The 20,148-nt window shown below is 34.7% G+C and overlaps 1 protein-coding gene across 1 annotated transcript in view; it reads left to right on the top strand.

Annotated features, from left to right (window-relative positions):
* DACH2 (dachshund family transcription factor 2) overlaps positions 1–20,148 on the top strand; it is a 618,955-nt gene that overhangs the window by 488,426 nt on the left and 110,381 nt on the right. Inside the window, exon 5 of the mRNA XM_064360361.1 lies at positions 6,676–6,834. Within this exon, the coding sequence (XP_064216431.1) occupies positions 6,676–6,834 (159 nt within the window). The remainder of the gene's footprint in view (positions 1–6,675; positions 6,835–20,148) is intronic.

Below are 20,148 nucleotides of genomic sequence, written 5' to 3'. Positions count from 1 at the left end.
TTAAGCTGGGAGTGAGGGGTTAAGAGATGGCAATGATACTTATTAGATTGAGAGTTCTTTGAGGGCAAGGGCTTTGCCCTTTGTTTCTGTATTCTCAGTACCTGCAAATAGCACCTAACACATATTAGGAACTCAGAAATTTCCTATAGAAACAATTGCATTATGCCTCTAACAGATAGAGGAAGTAAAGGAGCAAGATCTCTTTCACTGAATAATGGTGAATTTAGTTTCAGACATGTTGAATTGATGATGCCGTAGTTTGTTTTACACAAACTGCTTATACTCTAGGATAGCACTCTCTAGTATAACTTTCTTCAAGGAAGTAAATGATCAATATGCGTACTTCCCAATATGATAGTCCCTAGCTGCATGTGGCCTTTGAGCATTTTCAACGTGATTAGTGCAACTTGAGGAGCTGAATTTATTTTATTTTATTTTACTTTATTTTAATTAATTAATATTTCTCTTTAGCCACAAGTGACTAGTGGCTATTGTATTGGCAAGTGCAGCCCTAGAGGCTCATCAGTTGGCTGCTATCATACCTCTGATGAAACTTGATATTCCTAGATCATCACCGTACAGTGTGGCTGTCCCTAGGTAATGTTTTAAAGTAAAAGAGGAAATAAACTAGTTGAGAGCTTCTCAATATTTTAAAATAAATAATTGTTATTTATTTTCTATCCATATCCATTCAAATTTCAGAGACACTGCATGATTGAACTGCTGATGTGAACCGATCTGGAAAACTGCTGAATATTCTATTTTGTGAATGCATACAGGAAAAGCAAATAAAAGTATAATATGAAAAAGTTTAGAGTATAGCACCTCTATATGTACACGCCTACTTTTGCATTCATGTATTAGCACTTTACAATATACTAAACCCTGAATTTGTGTCTATATGTGTGTGTGTACACCTCCTCTCTACACACACTTACACATACTATATTATTATTTAGAAAAAAATGAAGTCTTTAACAGTTTAATCATGATTTAAAATATTTTTCTACTACAAAATGCCACATGCTGTGTAGATTCATCAAACAATGTGCATTCATCTGAGACTCTAGCTAAACAAATATTCTATGACCAAGAGAACAAGCTCGATTTAGGCCATATGCTGCATAGACCTCTTTCATTTGACTGCTTTTTTTTTGCCTTGTGTACATAAAATTACTAGAAATATGATCAATTTAGACCCATATTTTCAAATAATCTGACTTATATATTTTGTTGTAGCTACAAAAGTTTCAATGTAAGGACAGCTTGTTATAAACACTTCTATTTTTCACATTCAAGGCCATAGTTTTGAATTTAATATGGCCTTATATATAATTTACCTTACATATTTTTTCCTAATAGGTGGCTTTTAAATTTGTACTTTGCAATCTATAGTAGCAACTCCTACTATAGTATTCCTCTAAAATTTTAAAAGATACACTCAATTGAATTCAGAAGACAGAGATCATTTTTCAATTATGAAACTGTTGCATATGACTCATACAACCCAATAGTCTTAGAAACTCAAACCTACAGAAATTACAGCTTATGAATTTATAAAGAGGATCAAGACTGGTTACTAATTTGTCTTGATACTCTTCAATGAATGTTTTATTAGCTTCCTTCACTCATTTTTAACAACATGGTACTAAGGTTAAGAATGATTGCTTGGAATTTTTATTTAGTGCCTTACTGCTGGGATTCCTTTATATCCATTTGAAGCATTTTGGTGTTTTGGTGTTTTGGGTTGTAGGCTTATGCTAATTTGGTTGGAACACATCATAATGATCTTTTCTATTGCTTTTCACAAACCTGACCATAGTAAGCATTCTGTTATTAGAATGGGAATTGCGAGAGTGCTGGTTAGACAAAATTTTAGCAAATTAAAACATTAAAATACTGCTTTGAGTCCCACTCTTATTATGCTCCTGCTCTTTTTTCAAATTATTATTTTTAACTAAATGGATAAAAAGGTCCTTTCTATGTCTTAAATTCCATGTTTCTATTGTAAGGTCCCCATGATTCATAGGTATCTGTCATCTACCCACTTATCTTTCAAAGAAAAAGCAACAAAAACAGTCTTCTGGGAACCCTAAAATATTACAATAGGTTTTTTTAAAAGGTCGAAATTGCAAACTAAAGAGATTGTGATTAAAGCAATAGAATTTTGTCAGACGCTTTGTTAAATTAATGTTTCCCCATGGCGAATCACTTTATCGTTCTTACACTGATTCTAACTGAGAATATATATTTCTACTAAGTAAGGGATTATAAAAACGTAGTTCTCTCTAGCTTTCTTATTGGTAAAGTTGGGGTTAAATTAGTATTAATGTAGCAATAGTTGCTTGTAATATTGTTTATTGTGTCACACTGTTTATTGCCATCTATTTAGTTTTACTAAATATTGTGCTAAAATAGTGATAAGTAGTTGATATGGAAAAGTTCAAATAAATTATTCAGTTCATGAGGATTTGGTGCATTTTCTACATTATCTTTACAAACTTAGGACTGTGTTGGGTTATGTCTACACTTAATATAAAATTTCATGAAGACTTAAAGAGATTACTTTATTTTCCCAAACCCACTGCTTACCCGGCCAGCCTCAGAATTACGCCCTGTTGAAAATGCTGCCCAGTTTTTCTCCTCTTTACTGGAGGAATTCCCTCACAAAGCTAGTATGGTCTGGTTCCGACAAATGTGCATACTTTAGTGTTAGGGGCTGAATTAGGTACCCCTAAAATTTAGATATTGAAGCCCTAACCCTGAGTTAATTTGAAATGTGACTGTATTTGGAGATAAGGCCTTTAAGGAGATATTAAGTGTATTTTATTTTATTTTTTTTCACTTTATTTTTTTTTATTTTTTATTTTTTTAAATTGCATTTTAGGTTTTGGGGTACATGTGAAGAACATGCAAGATTGTTGCATAGGTGCATACATGTCAGTGTGATTTGCTGCCATCCTCCCCATCACCTATATCTGGCATTTCTCCCCATGCTATCTCTCCCCAACTCCCCACCCCGCGCTGTCCCTCCTCTATTTCCCCCCAACAGACCCCAGTGTGTGATGCTCCCCTCCCTGTGTCCATGTATTCTCATTGTTCAACACCCACTTATGAGTGAGAACATGTGGTGTATTTTAATATAAAGAATGTAACTGGATTGTTTGTAATTCAAAGGATAAATGCTTGAGGGGATGAATACCTCATTTTCCATGATGTACTTATTTCACATTGCATGCCTGTATTAAAACGTATCAGGTACTCCACAAATATATATACCTGTTCTGTACCCACAGAACAAAAAAAAATAATAAAAATTTAGTAAATAAATAAGGCGTAGAGTACATTCTAATCTAATCTGCTTATAAGAAGAAGAAAATTGAGCAGAAAAGAGATACCAAGGATGAACTTGCACAGAGGAAAGAGCATGTGAGGACACAGAGGAAACACAGTCATCTGCAAACCATAGAGAGAGGCCTCAGGAGAAACTAAATCTGCCAAAACCATGATCTTGAACTTCTGACCTCCAGAACTGTGAGAAACTAAATTTTGGTTGTTTAAGCTATTCTGTCTGTGGTATTTGTTATCTCAGCCTAAGCTAACTACTGCATTTGGAGGTAGACAGACAGATAGATAGAGAGGACGAGGAAGGTGGATACCCAAGCTTTCAACATAGTGCTTAATAAAAGGCCTACTGCAGCTTAGATCAGTCAAAATACTTTGTTAGCTTTGAGGGCAATGGTTATTATTGTATCTTGACAAAGGGGCATAAGAAAATGCAAATATCAGGGCCACTGAACATTCCAGATTAATGATTAATTTTTACATTTAAAAATGATAAGAGATTTAGGTCAAAAGACAAAAATGTGTTCATAGCATTAATACCTCCTAATCCAAATATCAAGAATGTTCCACACTCCTCAGCCACCCAATTCATACACAGTTGTCTTTACAGTACAGGATAATAATTACATCCACATTTGGTGGAGGTGGGAAGAGATGGAAATGGCCTTTTCTATTATTAACACAGTAGTTAACAAAGGTGGGAGCTGTTGGAAAAAGTGTATCCAAAGCTTTCATTAGTGCATACACAAAACCACATTGAAATCCTCTGAGGAGATTTTAAAAACATTTCTATTCAAGCTTATTTGGATAATGTGATACACAAACCATGAGAATAATACCTAATGTATCATTTAATATTGAATGTAGACTAAACAGTTTTCAATTTATAAAATAAATATTGATATAATCTCAGCTCTAATATTGCTGTGTTGCTGTTGCTGCTGTGATAGTGCAATACTCTATCATCATACGGTGTGATTTAATATCTTCTAAATGTATCTTCCTTTGTCAATATTTTGCTCATTTTATAAATTACAGTTCTGTTATGGTGAGGTAATTCATATCTTGAACATAATGCTAAAATGAGGGAGTGCTTCCATTTTTTGCTCAGCAATTGATCTTTTAAATTTTTACATTTTCTCATATTTATCATATTTATTGGCCTAATGTTAGTATAAAGAATTCTCAGTTTTGCAGTGGTTACTTTCATAGTTTATTAAGATATTCCCTTCCCCCTACCATCCCTCTTCATTACAGCATAACAATGACTTACTGATTTTAATTGAAATTTCAAATTCGTTAACACTAAAATATGTCAATGCACCAAACCATAAATTACCTCCCTGCTCTTAAGCACATGCTTTACAACAATCAACATCTGGATGAAAAGAGAGAACAAGGGGTAGTCATAGAAGTACTGCATGTTCTCGATGAACATAGCAGACCTCAGCATGATCAAGGGAATGATTTCTGGTCCATTAAGCCAGTCTATCAAATTCAACCATATTTCCTACCTACTAAGCTTTCATGCATCTTATCTGAATGGTTTATGGCAGGACCCCAACTAGTAACTGCTTATTTCTTCCCTCATTTGATTACAAAATTTTTGTTCATATAGGCAAGGCCAGATATCTTTCAATCTTTACATACACTGCGCTAGAATCTGGTGTTTCCTTACCTCATCTAGTTGGAGGCTAGTCAAGACTCTCACTTTTGGATTTGAAATTAACTTCGGCCACAAAAGAGCTTGAAAGAGTACTGAAAGGGAGGACTGGAGTAAGAGTCTTCCTCTTCAGGGCTGGGGTAAGAGCTGATGTGTGGGTAGGAGGGTTAAACAATCCTTTTAGAGATTCTAGCAGGCAATTTGCTTGAATACATTTTAAATCTTGAAAAGGAATACCAATTGGGCCTGAAGACATTTCCCTGAAAAGTTTACAACTCTCAAAACTGCTTTTGCAAATGTGGATTTTGAAGTAAAAGTATAAACATGTTTGCTAACATGGTGAAACCCCGTCTCTGCTAAAAATACAAAAGATTAGCCAGCCATGTTGAAGTGTGCCTGTAGTCTCAGCTACATGGGAGGCCGAGGCAGGAGAATTGCTTGAACCACGGAGGCAGAGATTGCCGTGGGTGGGCCGAGATTGCGCCACTGCATTCCAGCCTGGGCGACAGAGCAAGACTCTATCTCAAAAAAGAAAAAAAAAAAAAAAAAAGAAAACAAAAATCACAAATAGTATTGTGAATTTTGAAAATATTAAAAATGTGAATATGAATATGTTGATTTTTCTACCTTTGAAAAAACAGTAAATATACCTATTTTTACAGAGTGCCCAAGAGTCCCAACCCTAAACCCCACACAAAACAGGGTCAGAGTTTTAGGCAGTAAGTGTGATGGTGTCAGCCAGGTAGAGATGCTAATGTCGCAGTCCCAGCATGGGAATGGAGGCAGAACCACTGACCCCTGAATGACTGAAGCACATCAAGCAAATAGATGGAGCTGCCTACACAACCGCTTCGTTTTCTAAAGCCAGACTATCTGCTTCTGCAGTGATTGGAATCCCACCCTTTACTCCCTTATTTAAAGTATTCTCCTTGAAGAATGTCCTGGAAATTATTCTGTGTTTGTTTTCCATATGGTTTTAAGCAACGCTTCTATCCCCCACAGTACGCTAGATACCAGATGAAATAGCTATGCCACTATAGATTATAATAATATAGTATTCTGCATTTATACACACTTTACCTCACTCTCTAGCATGAAGGATCAAGGTAAGTATAATTTCAAGTTGGAAGCCATGGTTTTCTATTTTTTTCCAGCCTATTTTACACAAAATCTTACTGTGTATGAATAGATTTGTTTCTCTGAGTGATCTGAGAAGAAAATAAATGACCATTCTGTTTCTTACCATGTATTTTTGCATGTTATCATGTTTTCACAAATGACTGTGTTCTTTTTCAGTGATCAGTACTATTCTTTAAATATAGTATATGTATGTTAAATATTTAGAATACAAGGCTGTGATGGTCAATTAATGGCCCTCAACATGTAAGTGCTTCTAAAATCTATTCATTATGATTCCAGATTTGTTGAGACTACCAATGAGTCAAGAGTGCCTATACTATTATTAAGAATGATTTAGCCTTCCCAGAGGCAGCTTACATCTCTAGACTATTGAAAGTTTTTGAAACTGTCATAAAAATGAGTTAACTGTGTTCAATAATAATTTTCTAAGAGGTAGTATTCATGATTACAGCCCTAAAAGGGAATTTTCAAAACCCTTCTCATGGACAGTTGTCAAGTTGAAATCTGTTTATATGAATATTTTTCAGGTGGAAGTGAATCCTCCTGGGATAAGGATAAGATGCAGTCTCCATTTGCTGCACCTGGACCCCAACATGGAATTGCTCATCCAGCCCTAGCTGCCCAGACAGGTGCTGGGGGTGCTCCAGCCCTCAATCCACTGCAGCAGAACCACCTGCTAACCAATAGTATGTATACTGTCCTCCCACAACTGGGTGTGTTGAATAAAATACTATTCAAGACCTACTAGAAAGCTTTGGCTGGCAGGGCTTAGTCTATTTATCTTCAATAAGGCTTAACAATTTAATATCAGAAGGGGAGGTACAGAGGGAAAGTGAGTCCCTCTGTACCTCCCCTTCTGATATTAAATGGTTAAGTCTTAAGTACATGTAAAGGTACGTTGGTGGTACGTGGAAGGTAGAGGTACATGGTAGGCTATGTAGCATAGTAGTTAAAAATATTGGTAAAAGTCACATAAACTTGCGTTTGCATTCCACTTGTTTTGAATTCTTTTTTCTTTTCTTTTCTTTTTTTTTTTTTTGAGACTGAGTTTTGCTCTTGTCGCCCAGGCTGAAGTGCAATGGCATGATCTCGGCTCACTGCAACCTCTATCTCCTGGGTTCAAGTAATTCTCCTGCCTCAGCCTCTGAAGTAGCTGGGATTACAGGCAGTTGCCACCACGTCCAGCTAAACTGTCTTGTATTTTTAGTAGATATGGAATTTCGCCATGTTGGCCAGGTTGGTCTTAAACTCCTGACCTCAGGTGATCCACCTGCCTTCCCAAAGTGCTGAGATTACAGGTATGAGCCACCATGCCCGGCCACATGTTTTGAATTCTACATCGTTAGACATTGGAGAAGTCACCTAACCTTTCCTAGTCTCAGTATCTACAACTATAGATTATGAATACAAATACACCCACTTAAGGTTACTATCGGACCTAAGAATAACAACGTAAAAGATGTTAACAGCAAATTGCATATAGTAAGTACTGTATGTATCACAAGTAGTACTATTATTTAGCAATCACACTATAGCTGGTGCATACAAATTTCAGTTTTAGATGATGTTTTAGAGACTTCAAAGCCTCACAAGTCTTTCGGTAGCAAAGCAATTCTTGTGTATATTACTTTTGTATATATTTTATTTTTCTTACAAATGGATAATCCAGGACTGGGTTTTATTACTCTCTTCCCTGAGACTTTTATTCTCCCATTATCTGTTAGGATTAAGACAACAGAGGAATTCTGAGATATTTTAACATGATGTTCCAAATCTTAGTGGAATTGATCAGTTATTAAGCATACAAAAATAAGTTATTGTGTGTTACTTTAAAGTGGTTATAATCTCAAGCATAAAATGTCTTATACAAAATGAAACATTAAGCAAAAGCAAATAAAATGAATGCCAGAAAAGTTATAAATACTATGTTATGAAAAGTTAGAAAAAAAGACTGATTAAGGTAGATTCAGGTTATAAAGAGGGTAATTTAGAAGACTTTAGTCTGACATATAAATGACTTGGAAGTCATTACTCCCATCCTTGCAACTAGAATAAAGATAAACAATCTGAAAATCACTAACTCTTATTAATGCCATCAGGGTTTGACATCACAGAGCCCTACCATGCTGGAAACTAGGGAGAAAGGCAGAAATAGAGAATCATAGCTCATAAGGAGAAGCCACAGCTAGACACTGGTAGAAGCATTTAAAGAGTGATTGAGTAATTGCAGGAGATTCACTAGACCTAGCTCAAAAGACAAAAACTCATGTAGGTCCTGTCTTATGGGGCCCCTACATTTTCATGAGTTTTATTTCTAGGAGTCCTACCAGATTCTCAGGGTGAAGATCTGAGAAAATTCCCCTCATGTTTCTAGCAAGGGTAAAAGTAAAGTAACAGCCTTGAAATATGTTCATAGTGCTCTGTTCTCCTTAAAAAAGGTCCATCCTCAAAGAAAACTATTTTACCAGAGCTTAAACTATTTGGTTTTGCTAGAGCCTAACTGACGTGGGGAAAGGGATATACTAACATCCAACCCCCTCTAACTTTTATGTGAGGAGAAAGGAACAGAACAATTCCAGCAGCCTTAGCTTCCTGTCTCACCCAAAGACTTTTTGGAGCTAAAAATCATTTGTGAAAGTCACAGCCCAAGGATACAGGCTCACTAAGGGACTAAGACCTAATTATAAGATATAGAACGTTTCTTTCCTCACATTTAACTATCAAAAACAGTAGTGCTCCTGTATAACGAAGGAGGATTACAACTTAAAGAAATGCAATTTTCAGACCCTATTTATGACAGGTTCTCTAGGGAGAAGCAAAAATAAGGAGGACAGAAACAGGACTAGAGGAAAATTTAGACACTAACGCCACAGGTAGTGCAAGCAGTTATGATAGCGTAACTCACAGCCAGATCAGCATAAAACCTTCAATAAAGGCCTATTTACTTCAGTCTCCTTTACCTAATACATCATTTCTGGCTTTAAATTAAAAAAAATAGCAAACATAAACAAAGTCAAGAAACACAATCTGAAGAGACAGAGCAAGAAACAGAACCAAATTCAGTCATAGCTGATATTTTAGAATTATCAGACTGAGAACTAATTAACATACTAAGAGAATGCAAAAAATGGACATCATACAGAACACATGAGATATTTAAGCAGAGAGGTAGAAACCGTAAGAAAAAGATCAAAAGAAAATGCTAGGAATAGAAAAAAAGAACTCTAGCAAAATGAAGAATATCTTACATGAAATCATCTATAGAATAGACACAGCCAAGAAAAGAATCAGTTAGCTTGATATTTCAACACATACTTCCCAAGCTGAAAAAAGGGAAATGATGAGTGAAATAACATAACAGAATTGAATATCTGAGAACTGTGTGACAAAGAGAAGAGAAAAATAAAAGAACACAAGACATATTTGAAATAACAATGACTGAGAATTTTCCAAAATTAACGAGAGACACCAAACCACTTATCGTTCAGCAAACACTAAGGAGGATAAATACCAAATTCTGCAAATATCCATATTATATTCCAACTGCAGAAAACTAATGACAAAAAGAAAATCTTGAAAAAAGACAGAAGACATTTTTATTTCCACACAGAAACAAAGATAATAATTACACTGGACTTCTTTTTAGAAACCAGGCAAACAGGAAGAGAGTAGAATGAAATCTTTAGAGTACTGAAAAAGAAAACACCGTAAATGTATACCCCTATTATGTACCCATAATAATTAAAAATAAAAAAATAAAATAAAAGCCCCACAAACATAGAATTCTGTCTCCAGGAAATTTTCCCTTAAAAAGTGAAGGAGAAATAAAAACTTTCTCAGACAAACAAAAATTGAGTTAATGTGTTACCATACCAGTAGACCTGTATTGCAAGAAACATTGAAACGTCTTCAGAAAAAAACAAAATGATATATGTGGGAAAGTTTGATATATGTAAAGAAAGGAAGAACACTAGAGGAGGAATAAATTAAGATAAATTAATTTTTTAAATTTCTTATTTTTTTTTGTCACTCGGTTTGTATTTTTACAGGATGTTACTCTGTCACCCAGGCTGGAGTGTAGTGGTGTGATCATGGCTCACTGCAGCCTTGACCTCCCAGGCTCAGGTGATCCTCTCACCAAGCCCCCCCACCCTCCAGTATCTGGGACTACAGGCGTGTTCCACTATGCCTAGCTGATCTTTGTATTTTTCAGTAGAAACAGGATTTTTCCATGCTGCCTAGGCTGGTCTTGAACTCCTGGGCTCAAGAGATCTGCCTGTCTTGGTCTCCCAAAATGCTGGGGTTACAGGCATGAACCACTATGCCTGGCCAATTTATAAAAATTCTTAATTAATCTAACACATAATAGTTTTTTCAAATAATAAAAACAACATAAGCAGGAGTAGCAATTCTTGTATCAGATAAAACAGACTGTAAAGCAAAAACAGTGAAAAAAAGACAAAGGTCATTATATTAATATAATGATAAAAGGATACATGCAACAAGAAGATATTACCTTCCTAAATATACCTGCACCTAACTCTGAAGCTCCCAGATCCATCAAACAATTACTAGTAGATATAGGAAAAGAGATAATAACACAATCATAGTGAGAGTCTTCAACACTCCACTGACAGCACTAGACAGAGCATCAACACAGAAAGTAAACAAAGAAACACTAGACTTAAACTGAACTCTAGAACAAATGGACCTGAAAGTATTTACAGAATATTTTATCCAATAAATGTAGAATTTACATTCTTCTCATCAGCACAAGATGCAGTCTCTAAGATAGACCATGCATTAGTCCATTTTCATGCTGGTGATAAAGACACACCGAAGACTGGGCAATTTACCAAAGAAGGAGGATTAATGGACTTGCACTTTCACATGGTTAGGGAGGCCTCACAATCATGGTGGAAAGCAAAAGTCACTTCTTACATGGTAGAGGCAAGAGAGAGAATGAGAACCAAGTAAATATGTTTCTCCTTATAAAACCATCAGATCTCATGAAACTTGTTCACTATCATGAGAACAGTATAGAAGAAACCATTCCCATGATTCGATTATCTCCCACTGGGTCCCTCCCACAACACATGGGAATTATGGGAATACAATTCAAAATGAGATTTGAGTGGGGTCAAAGAGTCAAACCATATCAGCCCATATGATAGGTCACAAAACATGTCTCAGTTTCATTCAGTTCAGCTCAGACTTTGATTATTTTTTGCTTTCTGATATACTTGGGGTTGGTTTGCTCATGCTTCTTTAGTTTCTCTAATTGTGAGATTAGGTTGTTAATTTGAGATCTTTTGAACTATCTGAAGTAGGCATGTAATGCTATAAACTTCAATAATAACATTGACTTAGATGTGTCCCAAAGATTCTCATATGTAGTATCTTTGGTCTTATTAGTTGCATAGAATTTCTTGATTTCTGCTTTAATTTTATTATTTACCCTAAGTCATTCTGGAGCAGTCTGTTTAATTTCCATGTAATTATATGATTGAATTTTTTAGTATTGATTTCTATTTTCACTATCCTGCTGTCTTAAGTGTGGCTGGTATAATTTGACTTTTTTTAATTTTCTGAGGATTTTTAAAATATTTGATTGTGTGGTCAATTTAGAGTATGTACCATGTGCAGATGAGAAGAATGTATATTCTGTTGTCTTTGGTTGGAAAGTTCTATAAATGTCCATTAGGCCCATTTGGTCAAGGGTGAGTTCAGGTTTTGAATATCTTTGTTAATTTTATGCTTTGATGATTTTTCCAATACTGTCAGTATAATGTTGAAGTCTCTCACTATTATTGTGTGTAAATCCAAGTTTCATCATAGGTCTCTGAGAACTTGCTTTATGAATCTGGGTGCTCTTCTGTTGAGTACATATTTATTTAGGATATTTAGGTCTTCTGGGTGAATTAAACCCTTTATTATTAGGTAATGATCTTTTTCTTTTTTGATCTAACCCCAGTAAAAATATAAAGGGATCCATGGTTTTGTTATTTGAAAAAAATAATAGGATATACAGACCACTAGCTAGACTAATAAAGATACAAAAGAGAGAAAATCCAAATAAACACAATTATGAATGACAAAGGGGACATTACCACTAACCCACAGAAGTACAAAAAATCCTTGGGGACTTACTCTAAACACCTTTGTGCACACAAACTAGAAAATCTAGAAGAAATGGATATACTTCTGAAAATATACAACCTCCTAAGACTAGACACAAAAGAAATTGAATATCTGAATAGATAAATAATGAGTTCCAAAATTGAAGCAGTAATAAAAAGCCTACCAAACAAGAAAATCCAAGGACTAGATGGATTCACAGCTGAATTATATTAGATGTACAAAGAAGGGCTGGTACCATTTATGTTGAAATTATTCCAAAAATTGAGGAGGAGGGACACCTTTCTAACTTGTTCTATGAGGCCAGGATCATCCTGATACCAAATCCTTTCAGATACACACCAAAAACAGAAAAAGAAAAAAAGAAGAGTTCAGGCCCATATCTTTGATGAACACAGACGCAAAAATCCTCAAGAAAATACCAGCAAACCAAATTGAGCAACACTTAAAAAGCTTATCCACCATGATCAAGTATGCTTTATCCTTGGGATGCAAGGTTGACTTAACATATGCAAATAAATACATGTGATTCATCATATAAGCAGAAGTAAAAACAAAAACCACATGGTTTTCTCAATAGATGCACAAAGGGCTTTTGGTAAAATTCAAGATCCCTTCATGTTAAAAACCCTCAGTTAACTAAGCATTGAAGGAGCTACCACAAAATAATAAGAGCTATCTCTGACAAACCCACAGCCAACATCACACTGAACTGGCAAAAGCTGGAAGCATTCCCCTTGAAAACCAGCACAAGGCAAGGATGCCTTATCTCTCCACTCTTATTCAACATAGTACTGGAAGTCCTGGCCAGAGCAATCTGGAAGGGGGAAGAAATCAAAGGCATCCAAAAAGGAAGAAAGATGTCAAACAATCCCTAATTGAAGATGATATAATTCTATATCATGGAATTAACCTAAATGCTCATCAACAGTAAACTGGATAAAGAAAGTGTTGTACATATACACCATGGAATACTGCACAGCTATAAAAAAGAATTAGATCATGTTCTCTGCAGCAGCATTGATGGAGCTAGAGGCCATTACCACAAGAAAATAATGCAGGAACAGAAAACAAAATACTGCATATTTTCACTCAAAAGGGGGAGCTAAACCATGAGAACACATGAACACAAAGAGGAAAACAACAGACACTTGGGCCTACTTCAGGGTGGAGGGCTGAAGGAGAAGATGATCAGAAAGTATACCTATTAGGTACTATGCTTATTACTTATATGAGTAAATAATCTGTACACCAAACCCCCATGACACACAGTTTACCTATATAGCAAACCTGCACATATACCCCGAACCTAAAATAAAAGTTTTAAAAAGGTCTCAATGACTTTTTTTTTTGATGGGTCTCTCACTGTTGCCTGGGCTAGAGTCCAGTGGCATTATCTCTGCTCACTGCAACCTCTGTCTCCCAGGTTCAAGTGATTCTCCTGCCTCAGTCTCTTGAGTAGCTGGGATTGCAGGGACCAGCCACCATGCCTGTCTAAATTTTTTTTTCTTCATATTTTCAGTAGAGATGGGTTTCACTACATTGGCTAGGCTAGTCTTGAATGTCTGACCTCATGATCCACCCTCCTCGGCATCCCAAAGTGCTGGGATTAAAGGATTGAGCCACCGTGCCCGGCCTCAATAAATATTTAGAAATCAAAGTTATATGAAACATCTTCTCAGGCCACAGTGGAATAAAACTAGAAATGAACTGCCAAAGGAACCCTCAACACTATACAAGAACATAGAAATTAAACAATCTGATTTTGAAAGATTTTTGGTTTAACAATAAAATCAAGATGGAAATTTAAAAAGTATTCAAAATGAATGGTAATACTGACACAAGTTATTAAAACAGCTGGGACACAGAAAAAGAGCCACGAGGAACGTTTATAGTGCTAAATGTCTACATCAAAAAGTCTGAAAAGTCACAAATGAACAACCTGACATCACACCTCAAGGAACTAGAGGAACTAGCCCAAACCAAATCCAAAACTAGCAGAAGAAAAGAAATGACAAAGATTAGAGAGGAACTAAAATAAATAAATAAATAAATTGAAACAAAAATGAAAAAGATCAATGAAAAAAAGTTGATTCTTTGAAAAGATAAGCAGAATCAATAGAACCTTAGCTAGACTAACCAAGAAGAGAGATGATTCAAATAAGCTCAGTTAGAAATAAAAATGGAGATATTACCACTAACACTACAGAAATTCAAAAGATTATTTGAAACTACTATGACCACCTCTATGCACACAAACTAGAAAACCTAGGGGAAATGGATGAATTTCTGGAAATATACAACCCTTCTAGCTTGAATCAGGAAGAAATAGAAATCCTCAACAGACCAACAACAGGCACTGAGATTGAATCAGTAATTTTAAAATTGCCAATGAAACAAAAGCCCAGGGGTAAATGGATTCAAAGCCAAATTCAGTGGACCTTCAAATAAACGGTACCAATCCTACTGAAACATTTCCAAAATATTGAGAAAGAGAGAATGCCCTCCAATTCATTCTGTGAAGCCAGCATCACCTTGTTACCCAAGCAAGGAAAGCACATAACCAAAAAAAGATAACTACAGACCAATATCCCTGATGAACCTAGATGAAAAAAATCCTCCCTAAAATATGAGCAAACCAAATCCAATAGCACAACATCAAAAAGATAATACATTATGATCAAGTGGGTTTCATCCCAGGGATGCAGGGATGGGTCAATTTATGCAAGTCAAGAAATGTGATTCACCATCTAAACATAATTTCAAACCTAACGCATATGATCATCTCAATAAATGCAGAAAAAGAATTCAATAAAAACAAGCATCCATTTATTATAAATGCCCTCAACAAATCAGGCATTGATGGAACATAACTTAAAATTATAAAAGTCATCTATGGCAGACCCACAGCCAACATCATACTGGAAGGGCATACACTGGTGGCATTCTACCCCTAAGAACTGGAACAAGAGAATGTTGCCCACTTTTACCACTCCTATATGATATAGTACTTGAAGTCCTAGCTAGAGCAATCAGGCAAGAGAAAGAAAGCAAAGACATCCAAATAGGAAAAGAGGATGTTAAAATATCTATCTTCACTGACAATATTATTCTATACCTAGAAAGCCCTATAGACTCTATCAAGGGGTTTCAAAACATGTTAAATGACTTTACTAAATTTCAGGATACAAAATCAACATACAAAAAATTTGTACCATTTCTATACAGCAATAAGATTCAAGCTGAGAGCCAAATTAGGAATGCAATTCTATTTACAATGATCACAGAAATGTAAAATATCTAGGAATACATCTAACCAATAAGTTGAAAGATCTCTACAAGGAGAACTATGTAACACTCCTGAAAGAAATAATAGATGACACAAACAAATGGAGAAACATTCCATGCTCATGGATTGGAAGGATCAATATTGCTAAAATGGCCATACTGCCCAAAGCCATCTACAGATTCATTACAATTTCTATCAGACTACCAATGACATATTTTTTACAGAATTAACAAACGAACTATTATAAAATTGATATGGAAGAAAAAAATTGGCCAGAATAGCTAAAGTAATTCTAAGCAAAATCAACAAAGGCGGAGAGCTATCACATTACTGGATTTCAAATTATACTACAAGGATATAGTAACCAAAACAGCATGGTACTGATATGAATATAGATATATAGACCAATGGAACAGAATAGAGAACCCAGAAATAAAGCTGATTTTTGACAAAGCATCCAAAAGCATAAATTGGGGAAAGGATATCCTATTCAACAAATGGTGCTGGGAAAGTTGGATAGCCACATGTAGAAAAATGAAACTAGATGTCTTTCAGCAAATACAAAATAAACTCGAGATGGATTAAAGACATAAATCTAAGACTTCAATTAATAAAAATTCTAGAAGAAAACCTAGAAAAAACTCTTCTAAACATAGGCCTAGACAAAGAACTCATGATTAACACCCTAAAAGCAAATGTAATAAAAATAAATAAATAAATAAATAGGGCCTAATTAAACAAACAAACAAAAAGCTTCTGCACAGCAAAAGTAATAATCTTCAGAGTAAATAATCGAGTCACAGAATGGCAGAAAATGTTTGCAAACTCTTCATCTAACAAAGGACTAATACCCAGAATCTACAACGAACTCAAACAAATCAGAAAGGCAAAAGCAATACCATCAAAAAAGTAGGCAAATGACATTAGTAGACACTTATCAAAAGTACATATACAGGAAATACAAGTCAAAACCATAGTTTCTTATTTGATACTACCTTACTCCTGCAAGAATGGCCATAATCAGTAAATCAAAGAATAATAGATGTTGGTGTGGATGCAGTGAAAAGGGAGCACTTCTACACTGATGGTGGGAATGTAAGCTAGTACAGCCACTATGGAAAACAGTGTGGAGATTCCTTAAAGAACTAAAGGTAGAACCATCATTTGATCCAGCAATCCCACTACTGGGTATCTACCCAGAGGAAAATAAGTCATTATACCAAGAAGATACCTGTGCATTTTTAGCAGCACAATTCACAATTGCAAAAATATGGAACCAGCCCAAATGCCCATCAATCAAAAACTGGATAAAGAAATTGTGATATAATTATGTATTTTATATATATGTGTGTGTGTGTATATATATATATTTATATATGTGTGTATATATATATTTATATATGTGTATATATATATTTATATATATATATATATAAATACTATTCAGCCATGGAAAGGAACAAATTAATTGCATCCACAGCAGCCTAGATGGAACTGGAGATTATTATTCTAAGTGAAGTAACTCAGGAATGGAAAACCAAAACATTGTATGTTATCACTCATAAGAGAGAGGTAAATAATGAGGATGCAATGGCATAAGAATGATACAATGGACTTTGGGGACTCTGAGGAAAATGCGGGAGGTGGGTGAGGGGTAAAAGACTATAAATTGGGTTCAGTGTATACTGCTTGGGTGATGGGTCCACCAGTATCTCAGAAATCACCAATAAAGTACTTAATAATGTAACCAAATACCACCTGTGGTCCAAAAACCTATGGAAATAAGAAAAAAGATATACAAATGACCAAGAGCATATGAGAAAATGCTCAACATCACTAATCAATAGGGAAATGCAATTAAGCTCACAATGAGATGTTGCCTTACCCCAGCCAGAATTGGCATTATTAAAAAATTAAAAAAAAACAATAGATGCTGGCATGGATGTAATGAAAAGGGAACACTTACTACACTGCTGATGGGAATGTAATTTAGAATAGCCTCTATGGAAAACAATGTGGAGATTTCTCAAAGAACTAAAAGTAGATCTACCATTCAATCCAGCAATCTTTCTACTGTGCATCTATCCAAAAGAAAAGAAGTCATTATATCAGAAAAACACCTGCACTTGTATGCTTACAGCAGCACAATTCACAATTGCAAACATATGGAATCAACCTGAGTGCTCATCAGCTGATGAGTAGATAAAGATAATGTGTTATATGTATACACCATGGAATACTACTCAGTCGCAAAAAGAAGAAATTAATAACTTTTGCAGTCACTTGAATGGAGCCGAAGGCCATCATTTTAAATGAAGTAACTCAGGAATGGAAAACCAAGTACTATATATTCTCACTTATAAGTGGGATTTAAGTTATATGTATGCAAAGAAATACTGGGTGGTATAATGGACATTGTAGAATCAGAAGGGAGGAGTGTGGGGAGTGGGTGAGGGACAAAAAACTATATTATGGGTACAGTGTACACTTCTCAGGTGACAGGTGCACTAAAATCTCAAATTTCAGCACTATACAATTCATCCATGTAACCAAAAGCTACCTGTACCCCCAAAGCTATTGAAATACCAACAATAATAAGAAGAAGTAATTTTAAAAAGAATGTATTGGGTGATTATACCTTGCGGATAAGTGAAATAAATGAGAGCACCATTATAAAGGACTGAAAGGAGAAAGTGAGAATTGAGAATACTCTGTTATAAGGCATTTGTAGTACTCCTGAAGTAGTATAGTGATATTTGTGAATGGAATAAGACTAATTGTAAATATATATTGAAAACTCTAAGGCAACCACTGAAAAACATTAAAATTTTTAATAGTTTAATTTTTAAGATATTAAAATTTTTAATAAAAATTTAAAATTCCTCTTCAATTCATATGGAACATTCACCAAGAGAGGCCACATTCTGGGTCACAAAATATATTTTAACATATTTAAAAGAATGAAAATTAGATGAAGTATGCTCTCAGCCATAATGGAATTAAATGAGAAACCAATAACAGAAAGACAGTTGTAAAATCAAAAATACCTGTAGATAAAACAGTACACTTGTACATATCACATGAATCAAAGAAGAACCCTCAAGAAAAATTTAAAAGCATTTTAAAGTAAATGACAATGAAAATATTATTTATCCAAAGTCATAGGATGTAGCAAAAGCAGTACTTAGAGGAAAATACATAGCATTGAATTAATTAATATATTAAAAAGAATAAAGAGGTTAAATCAGTAACCAAAGATTCCACTTTAGGAAAATGAAAAGATAAAACATTAAATTGAAAGCAGAAGAACATTAATAATAATTATTAGTATAGAAATGGATAAAATTGAAAACAGAAAATCAACAGAGGAAAATCAATGAACCAAAAGCTGCTTCATTGACAAGACAAATGCAGTTTATAAACTCCTACGCAGGCTAACTAAGAAAAAGAGAGAAGATGCAAATTACTAGTATCAGAAAATAAAGAGAGGCTATCACTATTTATCCTATGATATTAAAATGATAATATAGCAATACTCAACAACTCTATACCTACAAATTTGATAACTTGGATGAAATGAGCCAATTTTTTGAAAGATACAATCTACCAATACTCACACAAGAAGAAACAGATAATCTGGAAAGGCCTATACATATTAGAGAAATTGAATCTATAATTAAAACCCTTCCACAACAGAAAGCACCATGTTCATGTGGGTTCACAGGTAAAGCCTACCAAACATTTAAAGAAGAAAATATACCAATTATCTACAATCTCTTCCAGAAGATAGAAGCAGAAGGAATATGTTCTAATTCATTATATGAGATCAGAATTATCCAAATACCAAAATACCAGAGAAAGACAACATAGGAAAGGGAAACTACAGACCAGTATCTCTGATGGTCATAATGCAAAAATCCTGAAAACAGAATAGTAAATTAAAGTCAATAATGTATAGCAAAAATTGCCCACCATGACCAAGTGGAATTTATTCCAGGTATGCAACGGTAACTCAAGATTGGAAAATCAATTAATGTAATCTGTTACATCAGTAGGCTAGAGAATAAAAATAATATGATACTAACAGTTGATGCAGAAAAGGTTTTTGAGAAAATACAATACCCATTCATAATAAAAACTCCTAGACGAAAATAGGAATAGAGGGGAACTGCCTCAACTTGTTAAAGAACATCTATAAAAACCTACTGCTGACATCTTACTCAATGGTGAAAAACTGGATGCTTTTCTCCTGAGATCACAAAATAGGAAAGGATGTTCCTTCTTATCATTTCTATTCATCATTGTACTGGGGGCCTTAGCTAGTGCAAAATGACAAGAAAAGAAATAAAATATATGCAAATTAGGCAAGAAAAAATTGCATTCGTCCAAAACTTCACAAGAATTTACAAAGAAGACTTCTAGAACTAATAAGACATTATAGTAAGGTTGCGGGATACAAAATTAACATACAAAATCAACTGCTTTCTTATAAACCAACAATGAACATTGCAATTTGAAATTAAAAACACATCTAAAGTGAGACAACTCTAAAACAGGAAGTCAAAAACTTATA

This window comes from Aotus nancymaae, unplaced genomic scaffold (genome assembly GCF_030222135.1).
Source record: "Aotus nancymaae isolate 86718 unplaced genomic scaffold, 86718_ANA_hifiasm-v0.15.2.pri h1tg000004l, whole genome shotgun sequence".
Taxonomy (NCBI): Eukaryota; Metazoa; Chordata; class Mammalia; order Primates; family Aotidae; genus Aotus; species Aotus nancymaae.
Note: the sequence above shows the minus strand (reverse complement) of the source record. Positions and strands in the feature narration are given on the sequence as shown.